At 41.6% G+C, this 17629-nt stretch overlaps 1 protein-coding gene across 1 annotated transcript; it reads right to left on the bottom strand.

Annotated features, from left to right (window-relative positions):
* Positions 1–5112: 5112 nt before the first annotated feature.
* gfi1b (growth factor independent 1B transcription repressor) lies at positions 5113–9381 on the bottom strand. The gene is made up of 7 exons (XM_071918779.2): positions 9238–9381; positions 8670–8770; positions 8001–8180; positions 7651–7880; positions 6640–6777; positions 6374–6539; positions 5113–5797 (listed from the first exon to the last, which is right to left on the bottom strand). The coding sequence occupies exons 2-7, from the start codon at positions 8761–8763 to the stop codon at positions 5619–5621; spliced, it is 987 nt and encodes a 328-aa protein (XP_071774880.1). The 5' UTR covers positions 8764–8770; positions 9238–9381; the 3' UTR covers positions 5113–5618.
* Positions 9382–17629: the final 8248 nt, after the last annotated feature.

The raw sequence follows: 17629 nt of genomic DNA on the forward strand, positions 1-17629 counted from the left end.
GGATTTGCTTCAATGGTAAGCTCACTTAAAACAGACAGAGAGGGACAAAGAATGATTAAAATGAACCACAAGACGTAAAACACTTAAAACGCATAGAAAACAAGGTAAGACATAAGATAGAAGCAAATAAAATACCATAAAACGAAATAAAATACCACAAATGAAATACCATAAACTAAGACATATGAACCCTAAAGATAAAAACAGCATTAAAAACACACTCAACAAATATTGCACACTCACTTAGATCTGACAAATAGTGTTTAGGCTACTAATGTTACGAACTCAGTGTGTAGTCTATGTCTAGCCTTGTTGCTGTGTTACTCTGCAGTGCAGCTTCGGGCCACACGATGGCAGTGGAAAGCCAAACAAGATGCAATGAATAAAGGTAATTTTCTTTTTGCCCGTTTAAGGAATAGCCTGCAGCCTCCATGATTCCAGATGGCTTGTCAACTCTATGGTAGCCTAAATGTTTGGGGTTGCTCCCATATCAAAGTGAAATGACACCATTAAGTCTCATATACTCCAAACTCGAGCTTCCTCCCTATTTTTGAAGATGATAATATATTTTAAATGCTCCTTATTGCTCCCAAAGGCCTGCAGCAAGCATCTTTGTATTGGCAGAGGGAGTGAATCCACTGTTGTTGAATTATATGAGCTCAGTGAAGGGGATTTGTGTGCTGCTGTCCCTCCCAGACACTGTCAACAGACCGTTGTCCCCTTAGAGAAGAGAGGATATTCTGAAGAAATAGGTGTGCAAGTGTGTGTGTGTTTACCCAGATTAGTTATTTAAGATGCTATTAGCCAATTAAAGTCTGATATGAGGGTTTGTGTTTACTTTTATTCTAGTTTGTCCTCTTTACATATGCCTTTAAGGCAGTGCAAGAGTTAACACTGGCTGTTAAGGATGTTATATAACTCCTTGTCCACTTTTTCAGTCACTTTCCTTGGATGTTTGGGTGGGGGGTTTTTTTGGGTTTTTTTTTGAGTGTCAAATGTGACAAGTATAGGCCACATATATAAACCACCCCCCATACACACACAAGCACACACACATATGTAGCCATTACAAGAAAAAGCTATAGGCCTATAAAATAACTTTACCAGTAATGATCACTTGAGATCATTACCATATGATATATATCCATATGCTTTACAAAAAAAGAAAAAAGAAAAAAGGAGCGCCAGATAAAATTTTTTAGTACTTCCGGTAAGGAGTTATGAAGTTCTGTGCTTTGTGGGAGGGAGATAGGGAAGAGGATAGAGGTTATGCATTGACTGACAATCTGTTGTGTGCTGTGGTGAAGTGAGGATGTCAAAGATCTCTCTCTCTCTCTCTCTTTGTCTTTCTTTTTCTCTCTCTGTCACTCTCTCTCTCTCCAGCAGCAGAGTGGAGCCCTGGTCGCTCGGATTAGGCCGGTGCTTGGTGCTATCTCGGTCGAGGGCCTGTCCACTCCTCCCTGCCGCTGTGGTGGCGTGTTCCAACCGTTACAGTGTGGGGCGGCCATGATAAGGCTATCACACTCCCTCCACTGCCCGCCGCACTCTGGAAAGCCTGCTGGCCCCAGATTTCACCCCCTTTTTCTCTCGCACTGTCTCTCAAGCCGCCTCACTCCCCGTGCTACACATCCCCTCTCCTGTCATCCCCCTTTGACTCTCTCGTCTCTCGGTCTCTGCAGCCACCAAACCCCCCCCCCCCCCCCCGGGTCCTGCAGCTGATTATGTGTCAGTTGGGAAGACATGTCCATATTTGGATGACAGGCAGCCAATGGGAGGGCAGGATGCCGCCTCTGTCATCCTGAACCACAACACTGTTACCGCTGTGTCACTGGCAATCAAGCTGGTATCACCGACATGACATTCACGGATGTGATCATAGAACCGTTTCCTGTGTCCAGTCACAAAGAGGAAAGCTGCTGACAGTTTAGTTTTGTTTGTTTTTTTTATTAGGACTATCCTGTCTGCTTCAGCAACATAGATTAGTGATGGATCATTGGCATGTTATTCAAAATGCCTCTGCAAAAACACAATTGCTTTCTTGTATTTAGAACTATTTACTTTTCATTGATACTTGACATTTCTACGCTTATTTTTAAATATATAACTTGTACTTTCTGGATCACTCCCGACAACATCACTCAAAAATGTTTTAAAGTTTCTGTCTGTATGTTTAGTGATGCTCCTCGCACCTCATAAATTTGTCAAAGAAAACCTTTAATCCTTTATAACTTCTCTGTTCCATCCTGGACTTTGTTGTTCCCCACTTTATTTCTCACCAATGAGTAACCGACTCCCTAAATTCAAATTATTATTCTCCCATTGTGTTGTATGGTTTCTTTGTGTAGTTTTGGACCTAACAAACCAATTTTTGCTCTTGGTCTTTTTTTCATTTTTGGCCTGATTTGATTAAAAACAGACATTGAGAACTGTTTCACAGCATACATAGAAATGTATAACATGCAGTACTGTGAAATCTGGGGAGAAGAAAGTTTGCATCACATGTTGGGCAACAAGCAAGACATTTGAATATAAAATATGTGGATTAGCTGACATGTAATCAGATTAAAAAGTAGAAATAGAAATAGGAATACAGACTGTGAATCTGAGTCTTACAACGGCACAGGTTATTTTTTGGGTCTAAAAGGAGTGTGTGGGTCCAAAATAGAGCCTGTTGGACATACAGGGTGTCACAAATACTGAGTCACAGGTATCTAATAACAGTAAGTAATAACACAGTTTCCCATGACATTTCCTTGATCTTACTGGGAGACAGTCCCTCCTGGGGGATCCCCCCGCCAAGTCTTCCGTGAATCTCCCATCAGCGCCTCAGGCCAGCACACTCATTCACCTCTCAACCCTAGAGCACTTCCAGAGTACAGGCCAAGAGCCATTTGCATAGAACTAATTTGCAAGACAAATTCAGCTCTGTGCCCCATCTCTCTTTGCCTGGTGTGTGTGTGTGTGTGTGTGTGTGTGTGTGTGTGGGTCTGTGAGAGAGAGAGAGAGAGAGAGAGAGAGAGTGGTGCATTTGGATTGGTGTGTGTTGATTTTGAGAGACTGTGCAGATGTTTGAGTCTTGATTTTCTAATGTGTTGTGTGGTCTTGGCTGGATGGAACAGATTTGACTGATTTTTCTTGTTTTCTGGTGCTGTGGTTGTCGGGGTTGAGACTGTTTACGGTATCTGATCCTGACTGAGCTGTAACTTCACTGGTCAGGCAGCGGCTTGCAGGACGGCCCTCGGATTTCTGTCACACTGTAAACAAAACTGTTAAATCTATTCAAATATGTCCCTGTTGTTGACACATGACACGGTTTTTCATATTTCATATGAAAAATCGAGTTTGTTTTCTTTAATGGAGGCAACACTCATGGCTGTAGCCGAGCCTAACCGTGTCCTCAGTAACAGCTGAACAGTTACAGGGAAGAAAATCAGGTGAATTTGCAATTTTTAGGATACCACAACACCCCAGGCAAAATAGATATGCAAATGAAGAAGGGGTGGATAACCACATAAACATAACATTTCCAGCGCGGTCCTCAGCAGCCAGAACTGCTATTTTCAGTCACCTATCAGCTGTATGAATATCAAATTCTCCTACTACAAACAAGCTTCTCAAACTCAAACACCTGTACACTGATGAAACAATGTTTCAGGTGTGTGTGTGTAGACCTGGTTTCCTAATTTCCCCAGTTTTCCCCCGGGCGAGCCGGAGCACCACCCCTCCTTTTCAGGACCCATGTCCTGTTTGTTTAGTCCCGCCCAAGATGATCCTCTCTCCACCATTGGTTACCTGTGCAGGATTTTGATTTGCTCTGTCTCCTCACACCAGGATGCAGCAGGCCTAACTGTTCCAGAGGATCACAACGGACCCTGTTGCCCAGGTAATAGCAACGCAATTTGCATAGAGACCTCAGATTTGTTTACCAACTGAACGAGACAGTAAGCCTCGTGCCTCTTCTATTCCCTCTACAGACACTGATTTCTGGAGTAACGACACCTCTACGCACAAAATAAATGAACATATTTTTCGCAGTGGTGCAGAAATCATGCTCCCATCCTTTCCTTTGTGTTTTCATATTCAGGAGCCGAAAGAACCCCACCAATCAGGATCCACTATACTGACGAAAGGTATTGCTGTTGTTACTGTGACGTTACACCAGGAGACGGTCAAGCTTGCCTTACAGAATCATGTCTGCAACATTGACGACTAGACACAGCACATGTCAGATTTAACTAGGCCAAGTGATGATCTGATTTGCCTGGAGCAGCTTAATGTCCTAACAGGTTTGGTGTTTGAGGAAGGTGGTGAGTCTTCGTGAGAGCTGCCATGTGTTTGTTGAAGTAAATCCAACAGAATGGCTGGGTGTGGTGATGGCAGTTTGACTAAGTAATCAATACTCTTTTCCCAACCTCTTATTGCTTATAGTTAATCCCAGTATCCCATTGGAGACAATACGCTTTAGCAGCCAAGCAGCTAAACGGGATGTATCCAAGGGGTGTGTGGCCAAAATTCATCACAGTCTGCCTGATACTTGGAGGAGGGCTTATACGCAGTTTGTGCAATTCTGATTTTACTGAGATTATAGAGTTGATTTTGCTATTACAGTAATGATAACGTAACTATATTAAAGGGACTAAAATATCTAGTTTGTCAGTTATATAATTTGTAAAATAACCCTCTCTCTGAACGTCTCCCTCTTACTTTCCTTAACAAACCATTCACCTGGTTTAGAGATGAGTTTCAGCATCGAATAGCTCTTTGGCCCGGTATTTGCATGGCGTTCCAGGTATATATTTGAATGCAGGATTACCCCAGTACACACTATCTCTGGTCCCACAAGAGATTTTCACCTGGGGCTACAGAGTCAGGTAGTTATTCCACATCCTGCTCTGATGGGAAACTGACACAGAAAAACACACAGAAAGAACCGAACAGAGAGAAAAGCATGTTTACAGTGTTCGTCATCTCATCTCACTAAACAAACAGCAAGTATATCACCTTGTAGTTTAAATACCGAGAGCTACACTGTATCACTGAAGTCACTGAAGCACTCTAAAACCATAGGGATCAGCAGAATAACCACAAAGATTTTGTTTCTGTTTTCACCCTTTATTTAATAAGCATTTATCAACTCACACATACTCCAGCCAAGTTATTTTACATTGCTCAACCATATCATATTTTAAATAAATTATATGAAACAAAAGACGCATTTTCTTGCGTGTAATATCAAACCCCCCTGTTGTTATATAAAACACAGTTTGAATCCGCATGATGGCAACACATCTCCCACTCATCCACATGTTAACACATCTCATAAGATGAAACATTAATTTAATATACTGGTTGAAGTAACTACATTTGAATCAACTATCAAGAGCAAACGTTAATTGCTTCTTTATACATATTAGCTTTTCGCTGGAGTTAAATTGCCTTCTCTCAAAATTTGATGTCACAGTTTGCTGTACCTTTGTACTTTATCTAATGGCCATCCAAAAGACATCATACAGCTATATCAATACCAGCTAATCGCTTTAGCAAAGTGCCGCTCTCCTCATCATCATCACCGCACCATCCTCTTTTGAGATTGTTTTCTTGTAGGTGTCCTTTCTTCCTCACTTCAAGCCATGCTGGCTCTCGTGGTGCCGGCGGAGATCCACCTTGCGTTGGAAGCCCTTGGCACAAATCTCACAGCCAAAGGGTTTGAAACCTGTATGTTTCCTGCTGTGGGTAATGAGGTTGGAGCTTTGGCTGAAGGCTTTACCACACACTTGGCACTTGTGGGGCTTTTCACCTACGAAATAAAACACACAGAAAAAAAAAACACTCCAATGAAGAATCCACGTGTTCAGTGTATGGTTACATCAAATCTAGGATCAGTTTCAAATGATTTCTCTGCTTCTGTAAAATCTTCCAACGCATCACCTGTACCAGAAATGGTGCAGAGCGCCTGTACCATAAAGATAAAGTTAGTATTAATGTCCAGGGGCAAAGAATCAAGCCATTGTTCAGATTTGTCAAACATTCATTGCAACAAATGCCGACTACATAGAGTTCCTTTCACAGAGGACTCCGCAAAGCAGGAAAACCAGATATGCAAATCCAGGACATTTGTTTAAGTTTCTTTTTCTGATTTATCAGCAGTTATATTACTCTTGGAAGCAATTCCTATTCGGTGCACCTGGAAAGCCGATGAGTACAGCGAGAGAAGCTGAACAGAAGTAAACAGTTTTAGGTGTCTTGTATTCTTTATGTTAGTTGGTTACTGATAGAGCTGTGGCTGCCGCTGCACACTTATAATATGGATGGTCCACTCTGAAATCATAATACACCGGATTTGTATAAGGACACTGTATGTACTGTGACTTACCAGTGTGAATGTATGTGTGTTTCTTCATGTCAGATTTCTGGTGGAACCTCTTGCCGCAGTACTGGCAGGGGTACGGCCTCGTGTCCGAGTGGATGAGCAGGTGGGTGGAGAGAGTGGAAGAGCGCTTGAACGTTTTCCCACACATCTTGCACTCAAAACTTTTTTCCTGGTCAAAGACAAGTGCACCACCGGCATTACTCACACATTCAGCTTAACATGAAGGTGTCAGAGAAGCCAGTTGTATTCGTTGTTATTGGCTGACGTACCTGGGAGTGGACGTTCATGTGTTGTTCCAGACTGACGGCGTGGCCAAAGGTTTTCCGACAGATGCTGCAGCCGAAGGGTCTTGTTCCGCTGTGGGACCTCCTGACGTGCACCTCCAGACCGTGAGGCGTGGAGAACACCTGCAACAAAGTCAGAGCCGAGTCAGTCAATGGAGTCCACTAAAATATTGTTTTTTTGGGGCTTTTTTGCCTTTAATATGACAGTTTACAGAAGAGATAGACAAGATTAGGAGAGAGATAGAGAGGAGGATGACATGTGACAAAGGTCCTGGGACGGATTCAAACCCAGGACGTCGCGGTTACGTGGCACAAGCCCTAGACCACTGAGCCACCAGGACGTCCCCAAAAAAAACAGCTGACGAATCACATAACCTGTCATCGCTGTCCCGTGACAACCTTGTATCTCCAAAATGCCAACTTCAGTCGGGAACTAAGAAAACCAGCCTTGTTTTCAGCTTGACCACCATGTAGTTTGGAGTTTATCCAATGGTGTTTTGAAAGGGTTTCATAAAACCAAGGGGTTGAAGAATTCCCTCGAACTATAGAGGAGCATGTAACCCTTCAACAGTAAAAAATGAAATTAACAAGACAGCAGCACTGAACTATGTGTTAGATGCTTTTACTGAAAGCACTTTAAAGTAACATGAATGCCTATTTATCATCGGTGGCATGAGTGGGAACTGGGAAAGTCCTATCAGAATCAGAATCCAATTAATCGCTGGATAATTTTATATATTACTAGGAATTTGGCTTGATGAGTTGGATATATATGAGAGGGAGAGAGAGAGAGAGAGAGAGAGAGAGAGAGGAGAATAAACAGGCGTGCGCAGATAAATGTACAGATGGTAGGAGAAGAGACACACAACACACAAATACACACAACACACAAGGCCACAAAACCCAGGCTGAATTCACACAGATATTCTACCATGAGGTGGGAAGTGTGGAGAAAGAACGGTGTACAGGTGTGCAGAGAAAAGCGTGTAGCCATACCTTGTCACAGGTGATGCAGTGGTAGGTGTTGGAGGTGGGGGAATAGTGCGTGCTGCAGTCCAGGGGCTGCTGGGGCTGCGGGCCGTGGCTGATGTGAGCGCCGTACAGGCTGCTGGCGTGCTGCAGGACAGTCGGGCTGAAACTCATCTGACGGAGCTCGTAGGAGGAAGGCACCGGATCCCATGCGTACGTGGGCTTGTAGTAAGGAGGGAACTCTGCCATGTGAGGTTCTGTCGGCACACACACACACACATAAGATTCGCATTTTTAGATGTTGTACCTGTGGAAAAAGATGAAGACGGGAGGTAGGTTACATACAGTGAAGCATACTGTATGTATCGGCTGCTCACCAGATAGGTAGTATGGCTGTGTCGGAGCCACAGGGGGGCGGGTGGGCTCCAGGTGAACAGGTAAGGGGCATTTGAGGTCCTCCTCCTCCTTGTCAAAGGAGAAGCGGTCTGGGTGGGACGGCTGGCCCACTGACTGAGGGCTTTCTGGAGCGTCGACGCTCTGACTCTCTGATGGGACTTCTGCAAAGTCACAACAACAAACACAAGTTTGATTGAGTCAAATAAATGGCTTCTCTCTGTATTGTTAGAATGCAAAGAAATGTATTTTTTCTGTTTTAAATGACCTGCCAGTTCCCCTTGGAAGACATTTTGTTTTCTAAATAAGAATTGCCTCAGCAGAAATAAACCTTGGAATACTGGACTGAGACAGCTGTATTTGTTTTTGAGTTAATTGCTTTTGAATTAATGGCATATGCAATTTACCCTAAAACCTAAATATAAATATTATATTTATATTTCTACATCTATCTACATACATACATTTCTACATCAATCTACATACATATTTAAAATATGTATGTAGATTATTAAACATTACAGGCTGTTATTATTATATAATGCACTAAAAGTGATGTATTTGGATACCAACTAATTTATTTGGTCTAACCATGGATGACTTTTACTTAAATTTTGAGGTTATATAGTCTTTTTTTTTTTTTTTTGTCTTACCTGTATGTGTCGGGGCCTTTGGTTCGTCATCATATGATCGATGCACATTGTAAGATGTGCACCGTTTGTTTTTCACCAAAAAAGACCGTGGCATGTTAAGGCTATCAGAAAAAAAGAAAATTTTAGTTAGGCAGGTAACTATGGTAACGCTCAAAAGTTATTACGAATTCTGTCAACAAGTCGCTGGTTTAGTTAGTTTTAGTAAGAAGACAAGAAGACAGGACTTAGGCTACTACTGGGGAAAAAAAACTCATACTCAAAGATCATAACTCTTTTACTAACTAATCTACTTGAAGCATTTATATCCCTTCAGTCTTTACTCGCAGGTAAATTAGGCTACTCTGTTATTATTTAATTTATAGCACGCTCCTATCCACAGAAACTCATAGGTCGAACTGTTTATGCCTCGCTCAAAAAGTAAAATTAACACGGTTTAAATATTTTAACAGTTTAAATAGCCTGCTATAATTTCTCCAACACTCTTTAAACTTGACACAAAATTCACCCTAGCTGAGTTAGGACTTTATCATAGGAAACGACAGCCAACATCACCATATAAGCTACTCACCGTTAATTTGACAAATTGCAGTCCTTATTAAACGGGTAATAATTTCCCAAGTCTGCTGTTAGGAGGAAAATGTGTCCTAAAATCCTTTCCCAAAAGTCAGAAAACCAAACCACTGTAAACCATCACACTTGTTGCTCTTTCTTTTTCTCCCCTCCCAGATTTTCAATCAGATAATTTCTCGTTGGAATCTGACTGTGGTTGCAACCAATGAGAAGGCCAACTAGCAGGTGGAAATTTGCGTAGAAAAACACAGGGCCTTTGCTGGCCCTGGAACAGTTACAAAGAGTCTAATCCTCTGAAAAAAAAAGTGTAATGTTAAAGGATACATTTGAGTTAATTAACACTTTAAAGTAGAATAACGCATAATTAGCCTATGTGTCTGACAATGTTAGGCAAAGGAAAGGACAATTTATTTTTACTCTTGGCAATAGCTGCGCTTTCAATAAGCCGTGGAAAATATGATTTAAAACTAATAAAAAATAAAACCAATGAGAATTTAAAGGAGCATCAACCCAAATCCAAAAAGTTACAAGTTACACTGTTTGATTTACAGGATTTACAGTTGTCCAAGTAAGGCTGTGTGAAAGATTGTGTTGTGTGCAAGATTTAAATAACCAAAAGAAAATAAAAACTGCAGCACCTCCATAGACACACACACCGAACCAGTCTGGGAGATTAACCATGTTGACTCACTGTGTTTAAAGCAGGTCGTTAATATTCATTAGATCACTACAGATTTCTTGACAGGATGGTTTACTGTAGCCCTGCTAGTTCCTACTGGAGATGAAACATACAGGTCCGCTGCAGAGTGGCGCTATGTGATATGACTAAATTAATAACTTTAAAGTTTAGCGTAAAACAATCCTTTATATGCAAGATGAAGTTTCTCAACCTGTCAAATCCTGTCAAAGGAAATCCAGGCGAAGTACTGCAGTCGGGTCACATGAGAGAAGAGATACATGTGCGACATCTTGTGGCCGCTTGTAGAAACTGCAGGGGCGACGTGTCTCCTGACCAGAGGAGGGCAGACTACCTGAGAGGATGAACTCTGTCAAACCTAATGAGAGTTGAATTAATAACGGAAACATTTGCTGGATATGATATGCTCCATTGACAGTGAATGAGAGACTGACTTTGTGGACACTGATAGTGACCTGCACGAGTTTTCTGTGCCACAGCAATGAGCAGATTAGGTTCTTGATTTCAAGGTCCACTTTCCAAATGAATGAATGAATGAATGAATCAATCAATCAATGAACGAATGAATAAGTAGATAGATAGATAGAATAGGTGGAAGGTGGATTCTCTGCTTACCTCCCTACTCCAAAATAACTATAGACTGGACTAGACTAGACTAGACTAGACTAGACTAGAATAGAATAGAATAGAATAGAATAGAATAGAAGGTGGATTCTCTGTTTACCTCCCTACTCCAAAATAACTATAGACTGGACTGGACTAGACTAGACTAGACTAGACTAGAATAGAATAGAATAGAATAGAATAGAATAGAATAGAATAGAATGTGGATTCTCTGCTTACCTCCCTACTCCAAAATAACTATAGACTAGACTAGAATTGAATAGAACAGGTGGAAGGTGGACTGTCTGCTTACCTCCCTACTCCAAAATAACTATAGACTAGGCTAGAATAGATGAGAATAGAACAGGTGGAAGGTGGATTCTCTGCTTACCTCCCTACTCCATAACTATAGACTGTACTAGACTGTACTAGACTAGAATAGAATAGAATAGAATAGAATAGAATAGAATAGAATAGAATAGAATAGAATAGAATAGAATATTGCTCCCAGGGCATACACACAGAAACTAAAAGCAATGAAATTATCAAGTGTGTCAATGAAAGTCTCAAGTTACCATAAAGTTGTTATGTGAGTAGCCGTTTGTAAGTCTGCAATTCTGGAGGAGATGTATCTAGATGTTATGGATGCAACTATAAGGGGAAGTGATGTGAAAGACTTTAAGGGTTATGGGGGAGAGACAAGGTAGATTATCTTGTATTATCTTGTTGGAGTTCCATGGAAAAGCTGCCTGAAATAGACACTTTGATTCATGAGCTACAATGTGAGAGCGTACAATCCACCTCCTCTGAGATGGTAGACATGTCAGATGTGTGGACATGTTTCTGCTGTTTGTCATGGGAAGCAGACGTGTGGAAGGTGAGGAGGAGAACTTAGAGAACTACGTTTTCAAATAATGTCAAATAATGCAAATATTGTAATATGTAGCCTAATGATAGGTAACAACATAAAAAAAATGTTCACGTGTGTGAATTAGGCTACTGAACTTATTACTGTATCTTTTTTTGCATTTCCATTCATGTAGACTCATGTGGACTAACTGCTAACTCATTCGGACCCCCCCCCCCCCCAAAAAAAAAAAACCTGACAAAATTGTGAGAGATGCCAAACTGCATTGAGAAACAACTTACTTGAAACAAAGAAACAAATTACGGCCTGGAAACACAATTTTAAACCCAGACCTACATCTATTTCACTCAGTTGAGCATCGACTCTCACTGATAGAACAGTGCAAGTCATGGATCAAAGTGGAAATTCCAGTTAATGAATACAAACACCATTTTGTATCCATGTATTTTGTGACGTAATCACAAAATACATGGAGTGCTTTCTTAGAAACATAATTTTTTTCTTAGCTTTGGGAAAATGGGAAATGGAAATGAAAACTTACTAAATCAAGAAACTACTTTGGTGGGGATCAATTTGATAATACAATGTTCAATTTCATGTTGCATTTCAGTTTATACCTGTAATTTTTAGACTGGATTATTTATTATTCTCAGTGAGAGGTCAGAAATGCAATTATATTGCATTTTCTCCCTTGAAAGTGTATGTACATGCCATACAAAACTCACCAGAAATGACTTTTTAAAGGGAGATTTTCAAAAATGTCTCAAAAATTGGAGCATCATGGCCCAGGACTCCCGTAGCATTTCGGGGGAAATGTCATTTTAAATATTAGTTTCATGGTATTTCTGCTTTATTAGACCGTTCACAGTGTAGAGAGACAGAAAAGATGGGAGAGAGGGACAAGCACCAAAGATTTCAAACCCGAGACGCTGCAGCTACATGGTAGGCGCCTGAGCCAACTGAGCCACCAAGACAGACCAGGAGTTCCCCTTTTTTGAAAATTTAGCCCCAGCCCCTGTCAGAGTCACTGCCACCAGGGAAGAGTCATCTTCAGGAGCCAGACAGCGGCTCAGCTAGTGTGGCAGCCATAAGCCTCCAGCCTCCTCTCCACTGAGTCTGTCACATAAAGGTTGGACTTAAGAGACCTTGAAGACCGGCTGCCTGCCTCGCTCTGCACCGGCCTGTCCGCACCTCTTCAACGGCCTCATTAGGGCCGCGGACCTCACTGCCCCGCAGGCCTGACATGCAGGGAGCAGGATGTTAGGCATCTGCAAACACATAAATACAACAGTACTGTTACTGAAGGAAATGACCAAACCACACACACACACACACACACATACAACAAAGTTTGGTAATTTCTTACAATGTTGACAACTTTATGTATAAATGATTGTACGTAATTTTTGCACTTTAATATTCAGATTCTTATTCAGAAAAAGCTTTATTGGCATGAATCAGGTAGTATTGAGTGTTGCCAAAGCATATTACAATAGTAGTACAGGATCAAATAAGCTACAGTACAGATGAATATGGTACAATAAAGGATATAGGCAAATTCAGTAATTACAGGATTATATGCAATGCTATGGACAGTACATACATTCATATGCAATGCATCGTAGACAATTAAGTCACTGTATTATCATCCCTGAGACTGTAACACAATGAAACATATCTGGCAGCAACTAACACTGTTTTCTCCTCCTCCCCAAGAACCCACAGCGAGTTTGAATGAATGTAGGAGGGAATAGAAATTCAGAATTGCACTTTCAAATTTCGGGAAGTAGGCTATACTTATATTATGGCTATACTATTGTATATTTTTAGTATTTTGGACATTCATCTCAACACCAGGCGTGTATCTTCTCTGAGTGAAGCAGAAGCGCATTTGAATAGTCCTTTAGTTGAAATCTAATGTCTCTTTAGGGAATAACTTAAGGTTTGTTTTTGCAGCCTTTGCCACTAGATGGCTGCATGACCCTTGACGATTTCTCAGCAAGGGTTTTATCAAGTCTTTTGTTTTTAGTTTTTTTTGTTGTTGAAAGAAATAGACGTACAATGCAAATACATAGACATACAACATGGTTAGAATTACGGGGGGGATTGGGGGCGTCTGACCCCCCTAATTAAGACTTGGACCCCCCCAAAAGAGGTAAAAACAACAGGTCGGAGGGGTCGAAACATTTATATATCCTTCTTATCTGTAATCGTAAATATTACAATATATTTCCCATATTCATCATGCCTGGAAGAATCTTGTAATACGATTTCAGACACCCCTAAAGTGGACTATACCATTTCTTAACCTTGACGTTAGCTGAACGTCTCGTCTGCCTGCCTCGCTCAAACAAGGCTTTAAAGTCTATGCTCGCGTGCATCGCGCAAGCCAATGGAGACGGCCCAGGGCTGCCAACTCTCACGCATTGACCGTGAGACTCACGCAATTCAAACGTTACACGTTCTCACAGCGGCTCTTCTGGCAGCAGCACAGCGTCTCTCCTCTCGCGCCGTGCGCACGCAGGCAGGAGTGAGAGAGTTACTATGGTTACGGGGACGCTCTGTGTCTCTGTCGCTCTGAAACTTTCTCGCGATTCCCGATAATAGGTTTTTAGGTTAGTAGGCTATGCCTATGCAAAATCATGAATGTAAGTAGCCTACCTCAACGCTGAAATCTAGTAATATAACATAATTTAACATTTTTGGTTAACATTATACAGGGTGGCTGTTTCTTGACTTAATCCAAGAGGTTAGGTGGTGTAGAAATGCAGGAAATTTGTTTTAAATTACACTTTTTTTTTCTGGGGGAGGACCCCCAGACCCCCCCGCCAATTATGTAAGTGGGTCTGACTTGCTGGCTCTAGAATAATTTGTTGGTGACCCCTGACAACAAACGTTGTTGTGTGGTACGTGCCCCATGAGCTGGTGTAATGGATTTGATTTATCATCATCTACAGACTGCAGACATTACGTTAAACAAGCAAGATACTGTAAGGATTGTAAGACTTCAGTTCACTGAAGCACGCACCTGCGCTGTACTGGGTTCCCTTTACGCCCTGGAGAAAAAGTTGACCCCCCCGATTGTCATTGTATAATTCGCACTCTGACATACAATACAAATAAACAACATAAATTACAACAATTCACAAGAACAAGAGAATTCAATCTAAGAGCAGTGAATCCCTTTTGTTCTCTTTGCTTTATGGTTGTTACATTTTTCAATTGTATTAAAATATGCTTTAAATTCAGTTTTAAAGATATTAAAATAAGGTTTGCTTGCTGACCATTTTGTTTTATGAATCAGGTATCTTCCCAATAAAATAAGGAGATTGATTATAAGAGATGTAAGTGTCTATGTTGTCCTCATGAAAATAAAATATATGTCCTTTTTTGTGAGATTGACATTCAGAGTTGGTTATGTCTGGGTACTTAACCCGCTTGTATCCATTTATTAATAATAATACAATCAATTTGTGAGGGGCTACTTTTTCAATTGTCATCAAGGCTATCCGTCACCTTTAAACAAAATTAACCTGCTGAATAGAGCTGGTCGATGCTCAGTGGTCCACTTGTAGTTGTCATTTGAAATTGGTTTTAACATCCATTGCTGTCTGCCAGATAGGCTACTAATGTGTGGATCCAAACTGCTGCTATCAGTTTCGTTTCAGCAGTGAGTGTGAGGGCAATGCGCCTCCTTAAACAAAACTTAAAGAAGAGGAATAGCAGTGATTGTGCTGTAAGGAGTGTTCAGCTTGTTTCCTGACTGCACTCGCGAGCAGGAAAACATCTCTAATCTGCCTGAAGAGACCTAATAGCTACATATACTTGCTTAGGATGGCCCAATTATCGGACATGTTTAAGCTTGCGCGTGAGATCAGTCGCATGGGGTTAGGGTTAGGCAAACCCAACAATCAAACCTCATTCCTTGCGTTTCAGCAGCCCATAGATGTCTTCTGTGTCGATCAAGACCTCACAACTGACGGCGCGACTTTCCTGATTCACTGTGCCGAGATAATAACGGAACAGGAGGACCGCGACACTGACACCGCCATCCACTGCCTGCGTGCCGTGTTGAGCTTTGGGTTTGCAAAGCCTGAAAGTCTTCACAAGGCCGCTGCCAAGGAGAGGTATGCAATAAATCTCCGTGTGCTCGGGCATGATGGGAACAACTTCACGACCAAAGGCAGGACCCCGCTCCCAGAAGCCGTCACTCAATGGCAGGCCAGTATTGATCGCAGCCGCTTTCACCGAGTCCAGGGTAAAACCGCAGCGTTCACAGCTACACCTGACCCCGCACAGCCTGCCCACAGTAGCGACAAAGTGCTGGATGCTCTGATGGCCGCAATTTACGCCGTTGCTTCCAAGGCGGTCTCCGCACCTTCTGCGGCGGCGCAGACAGCCGGCAAGCGACTGAAAAAGTGGAGGGATACCAGAGGCAGGATCTCTGACATCCCAGATGACCTGATGCCATCGTCCAAATTCATTGATGCGCTAATTGCCTTGATAAACAAGGATCGCTACTCGCGGTTCCTGTTGGTTTTTGCCTACATCCGGTGTCCTGCCGATCCTGAAGATGGCTGGGGGAAGACCGTTACCACCCTGGGAAAGTATGTTGAGGGAGCTGGGATAGCCACCTTCACACAGATCAGGGACTACCTTGTAATACCGAAAGTTCCTGGCATTGCCGCTCAGGTGTTTACCAGCGACCTACTGTCTTACCGTGATGCTGTTGAGGTTGCAGAGGGACTGGGACCTCTGGCACCCTTCGTCCACTTCCTGGATCTTCCTGGGCGACGTCACTTCGAGACCGGCAGGTTCCCCCTGCTCAGCCAGTTCTTGATGGGCTTCTTGTCGGTAACTGACCGCGTTGCTGCGGCCCGGTCCATGCCAGACTCTTACAGAAACTCGTTCCTTTATCTCCAAGGGGTGCGCTGGGGTAGGTTTGCCGTCAGACAGGATAATAATAATTAAACACATTTGCACCACACAATGTTGTAGTGATTGTTGCCTATGGAAAGCCAAATGGCTCATATACGACCAACTTGTTCACATCTTACATCATTAGCAGTGGGCCTCTTCTCTTATTACTTGGTTGGAGCATAGAGAGCCCACTTACAACCTAGCCAGGAGATTTATGATTATGGTTTAGGGTTATTTTACATTCCAGTTTGGTTAGAGCCTTATAGACAACCTGCCATTGACATTTGTCATATGTTGCACTTTGATTCCCATTTGGTTGGTGCCTAAAGGGCGATCTGCCCTGGATAATATGTTTATTTAGATCCCTGGAGATTATGAAGCCCGCTCTTATTACGGTTTTTCAGTCAGTGTGAGAAATGGACCATCCATGGTAAATTGTGTGAATATAGCATCTCAAGCTACTGCATTATAACAGGTCATTTTTATGACTGAAGTCAAATCAAAAGACTATTCCTGTTTCCTGTTGCTGTTTATAAAGCAAATGTAGCTAGACAGCTAATGTTAGCGGGCTGTGTAAGCCAACGCTAATAAATTAGCTATGTGTCTCTCTTGCTCTCTTTCAGGAACGGAAGAAAAAAAGAGATCAAATCAGTAAGTACACCCTTTTTAAAATTAATCTGCATTTTTAGGGCCAATATATTTCATATAGGCTCTAGATATGTTGCTTTATCATAAGGTTTATGTTAGATACCATTAAATGACAAATGGATGAACTACTGAATTTTTATTATTTTCAATCATTTACCACGAAACCAAACCCCTTAATTTTATCCATGAAATGTCCTTAAGTTCTCTATTACAAGCATGAATTATCTATTAAAAATAACAGTTTTAAAAAAGTAATGTTACTAGGCTATCGTGGATTTTTAAGGGATCTATGGGTTGATTCATGCTAGTAAGTAAGGGATTTTTTATGCCTTTTGTGCACAGTTTACAGGGTTATTAATGAGTTATTAATAGAAAGTTCCTGTTTCCCTGAATTTTTATTTTATTATATTAGAAAGTAAGGAGTCAAAAAAGGGGGTGCTTAAGGGGGTTGTGATGGGGTGTCCTCCATTAATAACTCCCTTAATTAATTTTAAGGTGATTTTGCATGAATTAAGGGGTGAATTAATGTAACTTAATGAAAATGTAAGGTTATTTTAAGGGTTTAGTTGTTCCTACGGCTGTCGATTATAGTATTTCTATTTGATTTTTCTCATGCCAAGTCTCAGAAGAGAACGGTGTAACAGAACTACAACA

Source organism: Centroberyx gerrardi, chromosome 2 (genome assembly GCF_048128805.1).
Source record: "Centroberyx gerrardi isolate f3 chromosome 2, fCenGer3.hap1.cur.20231027, whole genome shotgun sequence".
In the NCBI taxonomy this organism is placed as follows: domain Eukaryota; kingdom Metazoa; phylum Chordata; class Actinopteri; order Beryciformes; family Berycidae; genus Centroberyx; species Centroberyx gerrardi.